Source organism: Cynocephalus volans, chromosome 5 (assembly GCF_027409185.1).
Source record: "Cynocephalus volans isolate mCynVol1 chromosome 5, mCynVol1.pri, whole genome shotgun sequence".
Classification (NCBI taxonomy): Eukaryota; Metazoa; Chordata; class Mammalia; order Dermoptera; family Cynocephalidae; genus Cynocephalus; species Cynocephalus volans.
This window is the reverse complement of record NC_084464.1, coordinates 58,056,696-58,077,805: the sequence shown is the minus strand read 5'-3', so window position 1 is coordinate 58,077,805 and position 21,110 is coordinate 58,056,696. Positions and strand designations below refer to the sequence as shown.

At 39.8% G+C, this 21,110-nt stretch overlaps 1 protein-coding gene across 1 annotated transcript; it reads right to left on the bottom strand.

The window, feature by feature from the left end:
• Window positions 1-2,387: 2,387 nt before the first annotated feature.
• Window positions 2,388-2,978, bottom strand: LOC134379054 (PDZ and LIM domain protein 1-like). The gene is given in 1 exon segment (XM_063098311.1): window positions 2,388-2,978. A coding segment is annotated over 1 exon segment (591 nt).
• Window positions 2,979-21,110: the final 18,132 nt, after the last annotated feature.

Sequence of the window (21,110 nt, the reverse complement as noted above, 5' to 3'; positions counted from 1 at the left end):
TATTGTCCTGGATGTCAATTTGCTCGACAGTGTAATCCAATGAAATTTGTGCTCTTTGCAGAGGTAGATTTAGAGGCAAGTCTTTGAAGTTTGTAATAACCCCTGAAGAACTCTCCTTAGTTGTCTTTTTCCTTTTGGTAAACTAGCTGACCTATGGTTTAACTCATTATTGTAATGGAACTATTGGTCATTTAATTAAGGTAAGCCCCTTAAATTGCTTACCACCAAAATCTTTAGTTTTTGAGAGTGACCTTAGGCTTGAACTTCCTCACACTCTGTTTCAAATAAAGTAAGTTCCTTTGGGAAGTGCTTTGGAACTTTCTATTCTTACGGATCACCTCTCCCTCTGGACAAAATCTCTGAACCCCTACTCTGGAGGTAGAGACGAAAACAGTGGCACACTTCTTTTGGAGTGACACCCCCGCTTAACAAGTAGGGCACTGGATGAGGGTGAGAGCCTCTCTCAGCATGGAATCTCTACCCAATGAGTAACTTGGGGCAAGGGTGGTCAGGTCTCCATTATTTTAGCCACATCTGGGGCCCAGCCTGTGCCCCTAAAACTCTGAGATGGGTGGAGGAAGGGAGCCCCCTCTCTTTTGGCCACACTTGCCGGGATTTAGCCTTTTCAACTTGGAGCCAGAGGGGTTGAAGAATGCTGCTGGTCTGCCCCTCTTGGTAATACTGTATTACTGTGTTACTTTATCTGACATTGATTTCATCTGACATCTTAGTTCTTTCTCAATACTCTTTTGCTGACTTGTTGGAAGCTGGGAGGAGAGGGAACTTGTTTTCTTGGCCACACCCATCAAGGTTGGAGCTTCCGTCATTGCACTGAGATATGGATAAGGGAGGAAAGGAAGGGTGGTGGCTCAAGTGCTAGACTCAGTATTCTTATTGAGATTCAGTAAATTTTCTTGAATAAATATTTCTTCACTTGCTCTGTGCCCTTGGCTGAGTTTTCAGATTTTAAATGGCTGTATTTATGTCATTTTCAACATTAGAGTTGTTTCCCAGGGAGTGGTTCCTCAGAGCTCCTCCTGCTGCCATTCTGCAAATGAAAGAATTAGTGGGTTTTTTTAGGCAAACTCCAAAACCGTAAAGAGGGAAATGTATTGTTTTTTATCACTGTATTAAAATGAAAGATATTTGTTCAAGAATGGGTGGCATATGAGAAGTTAACTAGTAAATACCAGGTGGCAGACTGAGATAAAATATTTACAAAGTATTTCAGTAATAAAATATTGTATATTGTTAATAGATACACATCTAGAATGCATAGGAATCCCTGTAAATCTGCAAGAAAATTATGGGCAACCTAATAGGAAAAAGAACAATGGATGTGAATAGGCAATTCACAGAAGGCAGAAACCCTTACAGCTAACAAATTCACCAAGAGATGCTTAGCTTATTTAGTGGTCATTTAAAATGCAATTAAAATAAGATTCCACATTACTCTTAACAATAAGCCAAAAAAAAAAAAAATATGTTATGTGCTATCAAATGCTGATGAAAAATGGGGAAACAGAAAGCCTCATGCACTGTTGGTGAGTGTATAAGCTTCTGGAGAGCAATTTGATGGTATTTATTGAAATTAAGTACACATTTAGCCTCCAACTCAGGAAATCCTGTTTTTGGGATTTCTAAATATCTCAGAATATCTTTCACAAAGAAACAAAGGGAAGGTGATTCATAGCATTTATTATTACTAATGTCTGTTGGAGTAAGGATTTGGAGCCAACCTAAATCTCATCAAGGAATGGATGAATATAATGGCTTATGTGTACTATTAAATACAGTGAATCAATCAAAAAGAAGAAACTAGATCCTCATATATCAATAAGGGTAGTTCACAAATGTAATACTGAGTATTAGGGCCGGCCCGTGGCTCACTGGGGAGAGTGTGGTGCTGATAGCACCAAGGTCACGGGTTCGGATCCCATATAGGGATGGCCAGTTAGCTCACTGGGTGAGCGTGGTGCTGACAACACCAAGTCAAGGGTTAAGATCCCCTTACCGGTCATCTTTAAAAAAAAAAAAAAATGTAATACTGAGTATAAAAAGTAGAAAGAAAAATGAAATGCTTAGCACAATGCAATTTATGTAAAGCATAGAATAATACTTTATGTTGTTCATCGTTACACACATTTGTGAATCAAGGTATGGGTGGTGGAATGATATGCATTAGATATGTGAGCTTGGTGTGTGTGGTGGGAGAGGAGATGGCAAATGGCACTGGGCATGGTAGATGAAGATGACAAAAAAATGTGTAAAATGAAATTAAAATGGGACTGTGCAGGCAGTGCTGTCAATGATGTGCCACAAACAAAAGAATATAATTGGTCTTATCAATGCAATTCTGTGTGCAAGACTTATGCAGATCTGCTTGATTATTTAGGGAACACAGTGACCTCATCATAACCCTCAGGTGGTGTGACTTGCTCTCCGGCATGATTTTCACAGCAAATTTTATCCTTCACAAAGAAATGGCCCTTCTGTTTCAGGTTGGTGCCACAGTTGGTGCACACATAAGGGGGGGGGGGAGGATGGTCCTGCAGCTTCACAAACATGCAACAATGCCAGTGCTACATTTGTAGCAACATGGGCAAATTCTAAGCATTTCCAGTCGATGAAGCTACCTTGGTAGCAGGAGCTCTAACACTTCTGAATCCTGAGGGCTTCGTGGGATCCCTTTTTCCCTCAGACTCTATGATTTCTTGCATAACTAGGAATGATGTGGACTGTTTCAGGGACTCATTTGACTCCTGTTTCTCCTGCAGCGTTTTGTACACTTCAGATTCTTTGTCAATAATGAGGCCGCCTGGAGGCTGAAAATGGTCTAAGAGTCTGCCATTCACTTTCTCTGTGCTGGCAGTAGGCTTCGACTCCAAGGTGCTGTTGAAGTTGGAGATGTTTTCAGAAGAACAGAAGCCAGCTGGATTGTTGCACTGGTCCTTACAGCTCCTACCTCGGATAGTCATCTGGAAATCTTTTTCAACATGGTCTCTCTTTTCTCTGCCCCCCTGATTCTGCTCAACACTTTCGTCCTGTTTGCCTGAACTAGGGCACCTGGAGGGGCGCTTTAGGGAACTCTGTGCCCCTGGAATCACTAGTGGCTCCACGCAGAAGTGGCTCCAGGTCTTATCTGGGTGTGGCTGGAAAAGGCTTTAAGTCCTTCAGATTCTGTGGAGGGGAGCACTTCAGAGCCACAAACAAACATGTCTTTTGTCCATAGAGAATCCTGCTCAGAGAATAACTTGATTGCCTCACTGTGCTGACAAAGCCTCTGTTTCTATATTGCCTTTTAATGAAAATACCTCCCGTTTATTAACCACTTATATTTAGAGGCCTGTTAGGTACGTACCGCGATTACCTCTATTTTAAAAATGAGGAAACTGAGGCACAGAGAGTTTGAATAACTCACAAAAAAATCGATATCTATTGCCTAATTAAAAACTGCACTGCTACCACCCTGTAGTTAAATAAGGTGCAAGGACAAGAAAATCTCACCCTGTCCCATAAGTCTTAATGTATAGAAATGCTTCCCCCAGAAGTCCTTCATATTTCCCAGTGAGTAAGTGGGTGATACAGGAGTCTCGTTCTCCATCCAGTTCTCTAAAGAGTATTTGATGGCATTAGGGCTCAGCCAGCAAGGACACTTCTGCAGGCCTCCCCTGGCCTTACACGGTCAGTGGAGAGCCCAGGAATCTTGGTGGGGAGATGAGTGTTCCCAGAGGGTACTTCTCAGGAAACTTCATAACCAGGTGATCTGGTTACTACCAAGCTGAGAAGAAAGATCACATAACAACAAGAAGTATTAAGAAAAGCCCACCTTGTCCGAAGGAAGAAGGACCAAGGAGGACGTACTATGAATCCAACCTGTGTACATTCCTAGGGAGCAAATCTGAAAGAATGCTCATTAGAATAGCAGCCCGAGTACATATTACCAAAGTGCCGCAGATAGATAAGGACTGAGGGAGCCCTGCATTTCACTTAAAATGCCCCACTGCCTATCAGTGACAGAAAAACAAAGAAATAAAAAGTCTGAAAATCCTCATCAGAAAAAGGTGCTTTAAGTAAAACCAAACAAGTGAAGCATTTTTATCCCCAGAGAAGCCACACTCATTTGTCTGTACGCCTTTGAAGAGGAGCGAGCCCTGGGAGGGGAAGCCAGATCCCTTGTTTCGCCCTCCACGAGTGGAGCAGTAACCCAACTTCTCCTAATTCTGCTGCCACAAAGGCAGGTGGACAATCCATTTTTCCCACGATAAATCTAAAGTAGATAATGTTTCTTTTGTCTGAATAGCAAGGCAGCACTCGCCATCAAAAAGGTTCTCTTTTTTTAGTTCACTTAAACTCATTTCCACATATGCTTATGAAGATATACTAAACCACAAAAAATAGGTCAGTTTTATCCTTCTGCTTCCAATCAGAAAAAAATACAGTTTAACTGGTAAGGGGGGTGTTGAAAGCTAAATTTAATATCAAATCCTTAAGCCACAATAGACAATTTCATGGATGTATAACCTGCCCATTTCCCCAAGACTCATTGGGGAAAGAGATGCTTCCTCGTGTTCCAGGAGCAGGAAGGTGAGTGGCCAGCCTGGTGGGAATGGGCATTGAGTGATCTTTCAGCTCCCACATCGTCACGGTCCCCAGGAAGCCGGTCACTCAGCCAACCCAGCATGTCCAAACTGCCCACGGACTTTGCCCCTTTCATGTAATACAAATTTCTGTGAAGGGCCTATAGCCTTCAAAGAAACTAAAAGTAACTGTATTATGGCTATAACATAGAGGACATTTGTTCTACACGTTGAAATCAATCCAGTTACATTTCAACGTATCAGTTAATTTCTGCTTAGCAGCTACTAGGAAGCACTGAGACATGCTGTTAAGAACAGCCACTTGCACAGGTAGAGGACATAAGAAGACCTGGGGAGCTTTCCTTTCTTTCTTTCTTTTTTTTTCTTTTTAACGGCTTTGTTGAGGATTAATTTACTATAAAATTTATCCGTTGTAAGTGTGCAATTTAATGATTTTTAGTAAATCTACAGAATTTTCCAAACATTGTAACAATTCGATTTTAGAAAATTTCCATCACCTCACGAGCTTAAAAAATACTACTGCCCGGGCCTCACCCAAGACCAGTTAAGTCAGACTTTTTGGGGGTGATTCAGGCAGCTTCCCAAGTGTTTACGAAATGCAGCGCCTACTGAGGAGTACTATAGAGGATGCAAACATGAATAGTACCTAGCTACTGGCCTTAGGGAATTTGTTGTCTATAAGCAGTTTCTCAACCTCAACACTACTGACATTTTGGGCTGGATAATTCTTTCTTGTGAAGGGCTGCCCTGGGCACTGTAGGATGTTTAGCAGCATCCTTGGGCTCTGTCCACTAGATGCCAGTAATACCTCCCCACTACCCTGAACTACAACAAGCAAAAATATCTCAGGATATTGCTAAATGCCTTTGGGGGTGGGGATTGCCCGCAGCTGAGAACCACCGCTCCACAAAGGTGATAAAACATTAACACATGATAACAGATAAATTGAAAACTTCCCAGAAAAATATCAATACTATTAGAGATAGAAAAACAATGCTATAGCAATTTAAAGAAGAAGAAAAGATCTTGCGTGTGTCCCAGTGTGGTATGGTGGCAAGATGGTGTGCTTTGAAGCAATGAAGCTTAGGACTGATAGCCTAGCTCTGCTATTGGCCGGCTTTATGATCTTGGACAAGGTGGGCAAATTTTATGACCCTATTTTCTGACAGTTACAATTCAATTTATATTAGTTTCATGTCATCTGTGAAATGTAGATAATGACATCTAGCTTGCTGTGCCCTTGCCAGGAGGAGTAGACATAACCTGCCAAGTATTGGCCCTGGAAATAACCTTACATCAACTGGATTTCTACTCTGTTAGATATTGTGGTCAATGCATTAAATAATATCCCATTTCATCCCCACAGCAATCCTTTTAAGTAGGTACAATTATTACTCTCATTTTACAGGTGAGGAAACTGAGACTTAGAGAAGTTAAATAACTTACCCAGGTCGTGGAGCTTGGTAAAGAGGAAGTTTCAATAGGCAGATTGATCTGATTTGAAAGCTGGTGTATTTGAGAACTATGCTATATGAGAATGCTTTTAAAACTTGCTCATCATAAGGTACATTGTTAAAAATGCACATCTCAGGATTCAGAAATTCTGAGACAGGGTTGTGAATTTATGTTTTCTACAAGTACCACAGATGATTCCTACAATCAATCAAGTTTGGAGATGATTGTTATGGTGTGTCTCATAACTACTGAACAAATATTAAATAAAAAATAAGCTAGCTAGAAATTCTGGTTTGGAAGATTAGGGAAATGTGTAGGATTTTGATACAAATGGCAAGAAAGACAGCATTGCTGGAGTAGGAAATAGCGTGAACAAAGGTAAGAGGCGTCAGTGTCTGGGTTGTGCTTGGGTGCCACACTAACAAGAGCTAACATTTATTTTGCATTTACTGGGACCAGGCACTGTCCAAGCATGTTACATAGATCTTCTTACATAATCTTCTCAGACAACTTTGTGAGGTGGGTACTGTTATTTTCTCATTTACAGATGAAGAAACTGAAGTGCAAAGAGGTGAAATGAGTTATGTAAGATGACATAGCTAACAAGGGTCAAGCCAGGATTTGAAACTAGACAATCTGACAACAGAGCTTGCCACCTCTAAACCCATGCCACATGGCAAGCAGAAACCATGGGAGGAAATTGCAGAAAGACAGACTGGGCCCAGACTTGTAATATTAGCTATCTACCCTGTTAGAACATTTTCTGTGGGCCAACTTCTCTGCATGTATTGCATCTAATCCTCATAACAACTGAGTGAAAGTATCTGAAGCCCAGGGAGCATATGAAACTTGTCCAACATAGTTACTGTGTCACAAGGACTAGATTGCAACTTTAGTTTGTCTGTTCCCAAATCCTTATTTTTCTGCTGTCTCACAATTGTCTTACTCCAAATTGTGAGGAGCTTTGAATACTGTAGCATCATAATTACTTCAAAAATATGTATTTCATGTCTATTTCATTCAACAAATAGTCAGGAAGTGCATGTGTTGGGCCAGAGCCACAGAGCTACAGAAAACTAAAGTATGGTAGTGTGCTGCAGGGGACCACAATCTTGTGTAAAAACAGACACATAGACAATTAATTCTAATAGTAGGAGAGTATAAAAAGCACTCTGTCTAGAGAACAGGGAGGACTAAATTCTACCTGAGGGAGCAGAGACTTGAATAAGGCCAGGAGACATGCTGGAGAGGGGCTTATTCTTAATTCTTCAGCTGCCCACAGGTGAGTACAGAATCAAACCAGCATTTTAAGATTGATTGACGGTAGGATGGAAAATTGATTGAGAGGAGATAAACTGTTAGTCCAGTCAGGAAGCTAATCTGGTAGCTGGGGTACAAGATGGGGGAATTAAACCTAATTTAATTCTAAATTAGGGTCATGAGAGTGGAAAAGGGGAAGGAGGAAGAGATGGTGGAGAACCTTGTGCACAGTGACATGCAGTTGTTAGGCCCTTCTACGTGTCCTGTGTCAGACAGGAGGATTTATAGAGGGAAGGGGAGGGGGGGTGCAAGTTTGAATCTTTGTCATGTACTCACTGATCCAGTGGGTCAACCTCCCATGCACAAAACTCTTCATTCCCTCTCCCATACACAAGCAATTCTTTCATTTAGAGATCTTCAGGGTGAGAAAGTTGCCCTTTGGCAAAGCAAATGCTTTTGGGAGAGCATCTGATGTCTGGGAGGTAATGAATGAGAGGTCAAGACACATTTTCCCAAATTTTTAATTGGCTAAAGCCTCTGCTAACAGCTTGTGAGTACAGTTTCTAACCTTGGGCAGCAGTGATTATTATAAGTATACTATTTTCATTTCCATGTTTGCATTAAGTAATCAAGACAGTTATGAAAATATGGTACAAATATTTACATTTTTCTCTTTCCTCAGCCTTCATTTCCTCCCTCCCCTGCTCTTCTCCAACAAATTTGTTCAGAGGCTTCTATGAATTAGACATCAGCTGGGCCTTCCCTGGGCCCTGCCCAGTGGGAATCCAAAGCCCACCCTAAGATGACTGTATGTCCAGGCGGCTTACAGTGTGTTCTGATCCAAAGTCCTGCTTTTCCCAAGTTCATAGGTTGATCATTCACCTGGAAAAATGCTATGTGCCCTTCCTTCTTCCTGCTAAACAGGGAGTCCAGCTCCTTTCACTGCAAGCATGTGCTGTAGGACTCACTAAACAATGAGGAAGGCAGAGGAGGGTTTATGTTGCAAGAAGATAAATATCTTCAAATCTAAAACATCATCCAGTCACTGCCAACAGCCACTTTCTGCTGTCACATTCTCTCACCCAGAGCAGATCCCCTGCATGCCACCTTCCTCCTCTCCTCCTCCCTCAAATTCTCCTCTTTGCTTTCTGGGGAAGGTATCCAGTTCCCAGATCCACTGGATATCAAAATTATTCAAGAGATTAACAGGACAGTAGGACTCTTTATTTAACAGAATCCAGCTTTCTTAGATGGAAATTTGTGGTTGTAAATAGCAGGTTTCCTTGGTCGCCCCTCTCCACAAATCATGCTCCACTTCTGCTGCTACATGACATCTTTCCTTTAGGAGATTTTAGTCTCTGGGGAATAAGGACTACTAAAGACATGTACTAAGTCTGGTGAAAGCACACCAGGAAAGGAGAGACTTGCACCCAAAGGGACTCGTGAGGATTAAGAGAAAGTTCATCCATCCATCCATCTTCCCACCCACCCACCCATCCACGCGTCCACCAACAAAGATTTTCTATTTGACCAAACTCAGGCTGCCCTGAACTCTTTTCTCTACTAGGCCCTGACTTTTGGGCTTCTGTGTTCATCGGGATTTTCCAATTTTAATAAGAATCCTGCTAAGTCAGTTTAACCAGAACTCCCCACCTTCACTATCTGATCACCTTGGATTTCCAATACGGTTCCTCCTCCTCCGCCATTCCCCAGGTAATGTCTGATCACCTTGTCCTGCCTTTAGCAAGACTCTTGTTAGTTTTGTTTAGCCAGAATCCTCCTTTACCCCTGTTTCCTCTGTACTTTTCTGTCCAGTGACCTCCACCCTGCTTGGCTATAAATTCCCAGTTTTCCTTGTTGTATTTGGAGTTGAGCCTGATTTCCCTCTTCTACTGCAAGACCCCGTTGTCGCAGCCCCCCTGTACACCTATCACAACAGTCCCACTTACATAAAGTCTGCCTTACTATTTCTTTAGCGCCATCCATCCATCCATCCACCTAACAAACATTGGCTGAGAATTGGCTATGTGTCACTGTGTAGTGACTGAACAAGACAGCAAAGGCCCTGCCCTATCAGGGCTTATATTCTAGTTGGGAGGATATGAATTTTAATTTATGTCTGGAAGGGAGAATAGGAGTCCACTGCACAGGCAGGGGAGTGAAGACTCTCCCAGCAAAGAGGAGGATACATAAAGGCACGAAGGCAAGAAATAGCTTAAAATATAACTAAACTGCCAAGAAATATTTAGTATTGTTGGCTCATACAATGTGCAGTGGGAAGGCAAAGATGGGGAAGATGAGGCAGGGCCAATCATGCACATAGCTGGAGTTTGGGTATTATCCCGTGGCCAGGAGATGGTTTGATAAACCATACAATGTCTCTGCTTTCCTTTGTCCTGCAGCTGTGCCCTCCCCTTTTTTCTATTTCAGTCAGTGTGTATGCTTGTCATTCCCATGAATGAGTCAGTGGAGATGGGAGCATTAATTTATTTGAGCAGACATGTCTCAACATCATTTGGAGAAAAGGCACCAGACCCACTGCATACACTCAAATAACGTGATTAAGACTCATTTCAAAGTAGCAACCCCCAGCTCCTCCTCTACAGGCCTGACTGCTTCAGCCCACTCTCCTTCTCAGCTTGCCCTCTGAGCTGACTGCTAGTCCCTGTCACCCCACTCTTCACCTCCCTTCGCCCTGCACACACATGCTTCACCCACTCATGGGCTCTCCCTGTTGTCTTGTTACTTGGTATGGCAGGTTACAATTATTCACTGGATTTCCACAACAAGGAAGGGGTAAATTCTTAGAACCTGTCTCCCTTAATATGGGTGAAGTTAGTGTAATATTAAACATGATCCAGTCCTAATCTCTTCACATCTTTATTATATTCATGGAATTCTAAAGACAAGATTCAGATGGGCCCTTGCAGACTGTCTTGTGAAATTCAACTCCTTCAGTTCAGAAAAAAACTTACTCTCAGAGAAACCTATCTAAAGTTAACAAGGCTCTGGAGTTGAAAGCAACAGAGGCACATTCTGGTTTACTCTTTTATTCCATGGTGGATGTATGCATGCGTGTGTGTGTGAATGTGTGCGTGTGTGTGTATGGCATGCGTGCTTGTGTGTGTGTGCGTGTGTAGGAGTCAGAGGGGATTGTGTGGTGGGAGGAACTGGGCCACACAGGGAAGTGATAAAGGTAAGACACAATCCCAGTAGCTGTACATCCGGGTTTAATGGAAGCTGGTTTAATGGAACCTAACAAATTTTAGGTTCTGCAGGAATTGATACAGTGCAGAATCCAGGCCATCTGGCCATGGGCTCAGCAGCAGGGAACTCCTACTCCCTACTCAAGGGTTATGCCTTATGACGCTCCCACTCCACTCAGTCTTTACTTTTACTGACCCTACTCCTTCTGCTGCCTTAGGTTAATAACCTGGAAAACAAAACAAGCAAAAAAATAAAAAAACACTCATCTGTCTTTTTTACGGCTTCTGCTGACTCTTGGCGTCTCCTGACGATAGTTTCTGCTTACTGGTTCTCTCTGTAGTTCATCCAGCTTGTGCCCATTGCTAATCTCTCTCCTTCTGTTTAGCCTTCAAAGTTCCTAAGAGAGAGGAACTGGTTGGTTCATGTATTTCATATTTATTTATTTTGGACAAGATTCTTGTGCCAGACCTTCTTGAAGGCTGCCACCTGGCCTGTGGATCAGCTGTCCTTGGGCCCATCACCGGTGACCAGGTGGCCGTAGTCTGCTTTCATCAGAAGGAACTGTGGAGGTGGCAGGCACTAATGTGTATCAAACCTTCTCTGCAGACTTTCCCATAACTGTTGGTGACTAAGGTGGGGCTAAAATCCAGGCATTCACACTCCTAGTTCAGTGCTTTTCCGTTATGCCTAACTCACCTGGGTTCTCAATGGCTCTGCATATTTCTTCCTCGCCAGCTTCCCACCCCTAGCATTTCATGCCCTGTTTAGCATCCCTTTATTTCCACTCTACCCTAGAGCAAGGCCCTCTCTCAGACCTTGGCATTATTGAAAAGGACCTGATTAACTAATGATAACTGAGAATGGCTTACTCTATTTCCTTGGATATTTACATTTTTAGTGATACCTTAGGCTGGACAAATTATCCTCTAATGTGACATTTCAGACTGTGCTAGAAGGAAAGAAAGATTTGGGAGAAAGCAACTTTCCCAGGGCTACTCCAATGATCATGTAAACACCAATTTATTTTGTACGCCAATCATACAGTTCCCAAACTCTTTTAAATATATCATCTCCTCTGTCACCACCAACTTTATTTCCTGATGTTGATTGAGAAGTTAGTAAGTTTTCTGGGCACTACAGAGAATAGGGATACAAATAAGCACATTTTATGCTCTCAAAGAGGCTCAGAAGACATAGGGTAAAGGATGGGAAAGTCCCTTTTTAAGGGGAAAAAAATTGTAATTGAAGAATTCCCAAATTTTTCATCACCCATTGCACTATCCTTCAAGGCAATCTGTCATCATTCACAGACATGGAGTTATTTCTCCTGTATTCCTGGGGGATTATTCTTTCATCAATAAGTATTACCTTAGTGCCTACTTGGACTGGGTGATATTCAAGAAATGCCAGTTGGTACCCTGGACTGAGTAAGGAGAAGCCATGGAGATGTCCATTGTAAATATTTTGATTTTTACATTCATTTTGCATTTGTCTTAAATAAAATTGAGAATATATGTGTGTATGTATACGGATATATGTGTATTAATATTCTACATGCCTTAACTTCATGTTATATTATAATGATTTTTATATAACCACACATGTAAAAAGATATTGTTCTCAAAAGATATTATTCTAAAATCTATATAGTATTTCATCACTTCAATATACAGTATAATTTAATTATTCGCCTCCTGTTAATATTTAGCTTGTCTGGGACTAGGGTTATGTCTTAGTTTGGTTCATCTACTCCCCCACCACAAATCCCAAAAAGGAAAGGCAGATACTAAGAAATTGGGTCCATTGTTCTTCCCCCTTCCCTATAACAGTTGTAAAACCTGCTCAGCACAATCTGGCAAACCATAAAATAGGAAATCTGTATATTTCCCTACCTGGTAGGAAGCCTAAAAAACTCCTGTGCAAAAAATTAATTTTCAACCTTATTTTCTTCAGCTCTAAAATAAGAGTCATAATAGTACCTTCTATACAAGGTTATTATAAATATGAAAATTAGATAGTTTATGGTAAACACTGACCAAGGCATGTGGTATAAGGTAAGTGCTCAGTGGATGTCAGCTGTTGCTGCTGTGGTGATGGTGATCCTGAAAATGCTCACGATGAGGATGATGATGATGGTAATGACTCAATGAGTGGCTTTCTGATTAAACTCAGAGGACACGCTGGCAATGGACAGCTCTCACACAGCCATAGGCAGAACCAACCCCCCCCCCAACCCCTTTTCAGCTCAAAACGACACAAACTTATTCTCTTACCATTTTGGAGGTCAGAATTTCAAAATCGGTCTCACCGGGCTAAAGTCAAGGTGTTGACTGGTCTGGGTCTGCCTAGAGGCTCTAGGACAGAATTCATGTCCTTGCTTTTTTCAGCTTCTAGAAACCATCTACATTCCTGGCTTCATGGCCTTCCTCTGTGTTCAAAGGGCATCACTCTAATCTCTGCTTCTGTCATCATATCACCTTCTTGTTCCTTTGGCTTTCCTTCCCCTCTCTTATAAGGACCCTTGTGATGACAATTATGGCACACTGGACAACCCAGGATAACCTCTCCATCTCAAGATCCTGAACTTAATCATATCTACAAAGTCTCTTTAGTCATATAAGGTAATACTCACAGATTCCAGTGATTAGGACATGGATATCTTGGGGGGGGGGGCGGTGGATTATTCAGCCTATCACAACCATCCATGGTCTGTCCCCACTTCTGCACTTCCCCAGGTAGATTCCAAAATCCATCTCTGTGAGACCTCTATTGCATACACCATCAACACCCTTGCCCCTTTCCTTTTCTGTTGCAAGCTTCATCCCCATGTAACCCAGCCCTCCACCTACTATGTACCTGAACTCAAGCAGCTCAATGAATCTGAAGAAAAACTCAATTGTGCTACTTGGTCCCACTTGACACTTTTTACCCTAGGTCTCAAGCAGGCCCTCAGAGCTGAGGCAGAGCTCTTGACACAGGCCAGGGCATAGATAAGGATGAGGTAGAATGATTCATGCTTGGATAATTCATAAAGACAAAGAAAGAAAGACAGGAAGGGTGAAATGGGGATAAGACAATCCCATCTGGATTCAAAAATGAATTGTGAGAAATGTTGGCCCTGATCGTGAAGAGCTTTTGTGTAAAATCTTCTTGGTGATTAAATTCTAAAGCAAAGCAAAAGTTGTGCAGCCAACCCAGAACAAAAGGGTCTTTCCAGGTCTGCAAAGAAGGTTGGAGGGAAAGGTCTAAGTACAGGGGCTTACCTTCTTATGGGGGAGAAAAAATGATAAGATAAACACATAAAAGATAAAATATAATGCCAGGTAGAGAAAAATGCTGATAAAGGTAAAATAGGAAAGTGGATAGAGAATGATAGGACTTTCTATTTTATAAAGGGGATCAGAGAAAGCTTCTCTGAAGAGGTGGCCTGCAAGCAGGGCATGCAGTGAAGGAGTCAGGAAAGAGACTGGCTTGGTGAGTTTGAGGAACAGCACGACGTCTTGTGGCTGGAGCAGAGTGAGCACAAAAAAGAGTAACACAAAAAACTGAAGGGGTTTCCAGAGGCCATATCATGGAGGGTCTTGGAGGACTTCACGTCTTTGACCACTCCTCTGTTGAGGGAGATAGATGACCCTGTCCCTCTTTCAACCGAAGAGCCATGCTGTGCTCAGCAACGCCCTGTTCATGTGTCACCTCCACTGAGAGATCCTCTTAGATCTCCTGGAGGAATAACTCATAGGCCTCCCACATTCTCACATGGCTCTGGGAGTTTGTGACCAAACGCCAAGTGCTTTTCCCACCCTCACACACTCAACATAGAATACTTCGCCTCTGGTGTCCTGTGGTTCAGTTCAATTCCAACACTATCTACCTGGAGTTAGAATCAGATCCTACAGAGTAGACTCAGTCTTATGAGACTGCCCTCCAACTTCAGACACCCAGCACAAGTAGTATATTGTCACCTGTACGTGCTTCTGACCAACCAGCTATAAATCAGAGTTCCTATGACTTTCTGCTTGGGTTTAATTAACTTGCTAGAGTGGCTCACAGAACTCAGGGAAACACTTTTATAATGGATATTACAAGTGATACAGATAAATATCCAGATGGGAAAAATGCATAGGGCAAGGTATGTGAGAAGAGATACGGAGTTTTCAACTCTCTCTGGGCATGCCACCTTCCATGAGTCTCTGTGTGTTTAGCCACCCAGAAGCTCTCTGAACCCTGTCCTGTTGGGTTTTTTATGGAGGCTTTATTACATAGATATAACTGATTACATCATTGACCATTGGTAATCAACTCAACCTTTATCCTCTCTCCCTTCCCCAGACTGAAAGTCCCAACCCTCTAAGCACATGGTTGGTTTTGCTCACAACCATCCCCATCCTGAGGCTCTCTAGGAGTCCAAGAGTCACCTTACTAGAACAAAAGATTTTTCTGTCACCCAGGAAATTCCAAGGGATTTAGGAGTTCTGTGTCAGATGTTCCTATAACTTGGGAAATTACAAAGTCTTAGGAGCTCTGTGTCAAGAACTGGGGTCAAAGGCCAAATATTAAAATAAAATATTCTCTTAGCACCCTTACTTACAAGGGCTTTAGGATTCTGTCTCGGGAATGGGGGGCAGACACCAAATATATATTTTTATTATATCACAATATCACAGAGTACCTCACCTGGGGCCAGTTATTACTTCTCAAGATCTCACCTTCCACATTGTACAAGCTTATCTTCCTGTGAGAACTGTTATGACCCACCCCCTCCCAAGCTGCAATATCTGAGTCATCACCACATAACAGGTTCTTTTATGGGATTTTCTTTTTCTTCTTATATTTGAAGAGAAATTTTGCTTTCTTCTCTATTGCCTGGTTTTGCTAACATCTCATTTCTTTGCCTTTTTACATAATCCACATTCTTGGCATTTGGGCTGAAGAGGGGCTAGAAAGTGTAGGAGGGGTCAGGGAGGGGCAGAGGTAAGAGAAGCAGGAGAAGCTTGGAAGGAGAAGCTGAGAGCATATGATCAAAGGAAGGGGAAAGAAACAAAAGGAGCAAAGAAGGGAGCCATCTGACCACCCGGGGGAAACCGACTCTCATGCCATTGCCACCCAAGTCTTCTCCCTGACCCAAAGCCTAGAAAGCACCTCCTTGACTCTCCCCACAGCGGGTGGCTCAACCTCCTGCCTGCTGCAGCTGAAAAAGCCAAAGGGTTGGGAAGTTCATATTTGAGAATATGGAGGATGAAAAATGAGCCTCAGGTTTTCAATCTAATCATTAAACTGGTCCATATTAAGAAGTGAAAAAGCAAAACTCAATATTAACAATAACAGTAATGAAGACAAAGCATAATTTTTTTTTTTCTTTTTTTGGACAGATCTCACCACACTGGCATATTTTTTAAAATGAATACAAATTTGCCAGCTAGGCAGGCCTGGGTTCAAGTTTGTTTTTTTTTTTTTTAATTGTATGTAGTTACTGCATATACCATGATGTTTTAAAGCACATTGTAGAATGAGTAAATCTAGCTAATTAACATATGCATTACCTCACATAGTTATCATTTTTGTGGTGAGAACATTTTATATCAACATCCTTAGCACTTTTCAAGAATACAATATATTACTAACGATAGTCATCATGTTGTACAATAGAGCTCTTGAATTTATTCTTGCTAACTAAAATTTTGTATGCTTTGACCAACATCTCCTCAACTCCTCCCGACCCTAAACACCCCAGCCCACGGTAATCACCATTCTACTCTCTACTTCTATGAGATCAACTCTTTTTAGGTTCCACACGTAAATGAGATCATGTAGTATTTATGTTTCTGTGCCTGGCTTATTTCACTTAACATAATGTCCTCCAGGTTCATCCATGCTGTCATAAATGACAGGATTTCCTTCTTTTTTTATGGCCGACTAGTATTCTATTGTGTATTTATACCACATTTTCTTTATCTGTTCATCTGTTGATGGACACTTAGGTTGATTCCCTACCTTGGCTATTGTGAATAATGCTGTGAAAATGATGAACATGGGAGTGCAGATATCTGTTCAACATACTGATTTTATTTCCTTTGGATATATACCTAGTAGTGTGATTACTGGACCATATAGTAGTACTATTCTTAATTTTCGGAGGAACCTCCATACTGTTTCCCAGAATGGCTGTACTAGTTTACATTCCACCAACAGTGTGCCAGGATTTACTTTTCTCCACATTCTCGCCAGCATTTGTTATCTTTCATCTTTTTGATAATAGCCATTCTAACAGGTGGGAGGTGATACCTCACTGTGGTTTTAATTTGCATGTCCCTGATGATTAGTGATGTTGAGCATTTTTCCTATACCAGTTGGCCACTTGTATGTTTTCTTTTGAGAAACATCTATTCAGATCCTTTGCCCATTTTTTAATTGGTTTATTTTTCTTGCTATTGAGTTGTTTGAGTTCCTTATATATTTTGGATATTAACTCCTTATCACATATATGATTCTCAAATATTTTCTCCCATTGAGTAGGTTGTCTCTTCATTCTGTTGATTATTTCCTTTGCTGTGAAGAAGCTTCTTAGTTTAATGTAATCCCATTTGTCTATATTTGCTTTTGTTGTCTGTGTTTTTGGAGTCATATCCAAAAAGTCATTGCCCAGACCAATGTCATGGAGCTTTTCTTCTATGTTTTCTTCTAGTAGTTTCATAGTTTTGTCTTACATTTATTTAAATATTTAATTCATTTTGAGTTGACTTTTGTATATGGTGTGAGATAAGGGTCTAATTTTATTCTTCTGCATGTGGATATCCAAGTCTTCAACCCCATTTATTGAACAGACTGTCTTTTCTGCATGGTGTATTCTTGGTGTCTTTGCTGAAGATCGGTTGACTGTAAATGCATAGATTTATAACTGGGCTCTCTATTTATATCGGGTTTCTGTTCCAGTGGTCCATGTGTCTGTTTTTATGTCAATATGATGCTGTTTTCATGCCAATACCATGCTGTTTTCATCACAATAGCTTTGTAGTATATTGCAAAGTCAAGTAGTGTGATGAATCTAGCTTTATTTTTTTGCTCAAGATTGCTTTGGCTCTTTAGGATCTTTCATAGTTCCATACAAACTTTAGGATTGTTTTTTCTATTTCTCTGAAGAATGTCTTTGGTGTTTTGATAGGAGATTGCATTGAATCTGTAGATTGTTCTGGATAGTATAGACATGTTAACAATATTAATTCTTCCAGTTTACGAACATTAGATATCTATTTATTTGTGCCTCTTTCAATTTCTTTCATTGATGTTTTATGGTTTTTAGTGCAGAGACCATTCACCTTTGTTAAATTTATTCTTAAATATGTTATTGTTTTGGTAGCTGTTGTAAATGGGATTGTCTTCTTGATTTTTTTTCCTCTGGTAGTTTGCTGTTAATATATAAACATGCTACTTATTTTTGTGTGTTAATTTTGTTTTCTGCAAATTTACTAAATTTGTATATTAGTTCTAAGAGTTTTTTGGTGAAGTCTTTAGGGTTTTCTGTATATAAGTTCATGTTGTCTGCAAATAAGGATGATTTTACTACCTAATTTCTAATTTTGGTGCCTTTTTCCCCCCCTTTTGCTTGCCTATTTCTCTGACTAGGACTGCTAGTACAATATTAAATAGAAGTGGCAATAGTGGGTATCCTTCTCTTGTTCTGGATCTTAGAAAAAAGTTTTCAACTTTTCACCATTGAGTATGATGTTACCTATGGTTTTGTCATACATGGCTTTTATTGTGTGTAGGTACATTCCTTCTATACCTAATTTGTTGAGAGTTTTTAACATAAAAAGAGGTTAAATTTTTCAAATACTTTTTCTGCATCTATTAAAATTACCATATTTTTCCATCATTCTGTTAACATGAGGTATCACATTTATTGGTTTATTTACACTGAATCATCTTGCATCTGTGGAGTGAATCCCACTTGCTCATGCTAAATGATCTTTTTTAATGTACTGTTGAATTCAGTTTGCTAGTATTTTGTTGAGGATTTTTGCATCTATATTCATCTGGGATATTGACCTGCAGGGTTTTTTTTGTTTTGTTTTGTTTTTTTTTTAGGTAGAATATTTGTCTGACTTTGGTATCAGAGTGATGCTGGTGTTGTAAAATAAGTTTGGAAGGATGCCCTCCTCTTCAATTTTTTGGATGAGTTTGAGAAGAATTGGTATTAGTTCTTCTTTAAGTGTTTGGTAGAATTCAGTGGTAAAGCCATCAGGTCCTGGACTTTTCTTTAATGGGAGTTTTTAAAAATTACTGATTCAATCTCCTTATTCATTATTGATCTGTTAAGATTTTCTGTTTCTATATAGTTCAGTCTTGGTAGGTTGTATGCACAAGGAATTTACCCATTTCTTCTAGGTTATTCAATTTGTTGGTGTATAATTGTTCATAATAGTCTATTATAATCCTTTGCATTTCTTTTGTATCAGTTGTAATGTCTCCTTTTTTGTTTCTGGTTTTATTTATTTGAGTTTCTGTCCTTTTTTTAGTAAGTCTAGCAAAAGGTTTGTCAATTTTGTTTATCTTTTCAAAAATGAACTCTTTGTTTTGTTGATCTTTTCTATTGTTTTTCTAGTCTCTATTTCATTTATTTCTGCTCTTATCTTTATTATTTACTTTTAAAAAAACTAACTTTGGACTTAGTTTGTTTCCATATTTCTAGTTCCTTGAGGTACAACCTTAGATTGTTTGTTTGAGATCTGTCTTCTTTTATGGTGTAGGCATTTATTGCTATAAACTTGCCTCTTTGAATTGCTTTTCAGTAATTTTAAAAATTTTACTTGCACTATTTAAGACAAGTGAACAGATATGATGTAGGTAGGAGGGGAGGGGTGGAGAGGAATGGATAAAGGGGAATGAAAATCATCTACAATGTATATTGAGAAGTAAAATTAATAAAAATTTTTTTAAATTTTTAAATTAAAAATTTATTTAATTAAAAAAATATTTAAATTTCCTTTCAAATTTATTCTGTGACCCATTGGTTGTTCAGAAATGTTGTTTAATTTTCATGTATTTGTGAATTTTCCAAAGTCCCTCCTGTTATAGATATCTAGTTTTATACTATTTTGGTCAGAAAAGATACTTGATATAATTTCAATCTTCTTTAATTTGTTAAGACTTGTTTTGTGGCCTAACATATGATTAATCCTAGAGAGTGTTTGATGTGCAGTTGAGAAAAATGTGTATTCTGCTGCTGTTGGATAAAAGATTCTGTATATATCTGTTAAGTCCGTTTGATCTAGAGTGTAGTTTAAGTCAAATATTTCCATATTGATTTTCTGACACTGTCCAGTGTCAAAAGGGGGGGATTGAAGTTCTCTACTAATATTGCATTGCAGTCTATCTCTCCCTTCAGATCTACTCATATTTGGTTTTTATATCTGGCGTTCCAATGTTGGATGCATATACAAGTATATTTACAATTATATTCTCTGGCTGAATTCACCCCTTTATCATTGTATAATGGCCTTCTTTGTTTATTTTTACAGTTTTTGACTTGAAGTCTATTTTATCTGGTTTAAGTATAGCTACTCCTGCCTTCTTTTGGTTTCCACTTGCACAAAATATATATAGATATATTTAAATATGTTCACTTTTGCATTGTGTGTCCTTGTAGTGACTTCAAGTGTACCTGAAGTGAGTCTCTTGTAAGTAGAATACAGTCAGTTCTTATTTTTCATCCATTCATCCAAGCTATGTTTTACAGTTAGAGAATTTAATCCATTTACGTTCAAGGTAATTATTAATAGGTAAGGACTTACTATTGCCATTTTGTTAATTGTTTTCTGGTTGTTTTATATATCTGTTGCTACTTTCTTTCTCTCTTGCTATCTTCCTCTGTGGTTAAGGAAATTTTCTCTAGGAGTATGTTTTGATTCCTTGGGTTTTTTTTATATTTTCTGAATCTACTGCAGGTTTTTGCTCTGTGGTTACCATGAGGCTACCAAAAAGCATCTTATAATCATGACAGGTTATTTTAAGCTGATAATAACTTAACTTTGATCACAGGGAAAAAACTACACTTTTACTCCCCCTCTCACATTTTGAATTCTTGATGTCACAATTTACATCTTTTTATATTATGCACTTCTTAACAAATTATTGTACCTATTTTTTAAAGTAGTTTTGTCTTTTAACCTTTATACTAAAGATATACAGAATTATACACTGCTATTACAGTATTAGAGTGTTCTGAATTTGACTGTGTAGTTACTTTTAACAGTGAGTTTCATACTTTCAGATTTTTCATGTAGCTCATTAGTATCTTTTTCATTTAGCTTGAAAAACTCCTTTTAGCATTTCTTGTAAGATAGGTCTGGTGGTGATAAACTTTCTCAGCTTTTGTTTGTCCAGGAAAATCTTTATCCTGCCTGCATTTCTTTTCTTTCTTTCTTTTTTTTTTAAAAAGATGACCGGTAAGGGGATCTTAACCCTTGACTTGGTGTGGTCAGCACCACGCTCACCCAGTGAGCGAACCGGCCATCCGTATATGGGATCCGAACCTGGGGCCTTGGTGTTATCAGCACCGCACTCTCCCGAGTGAGCCACGGGCTGGCCCAT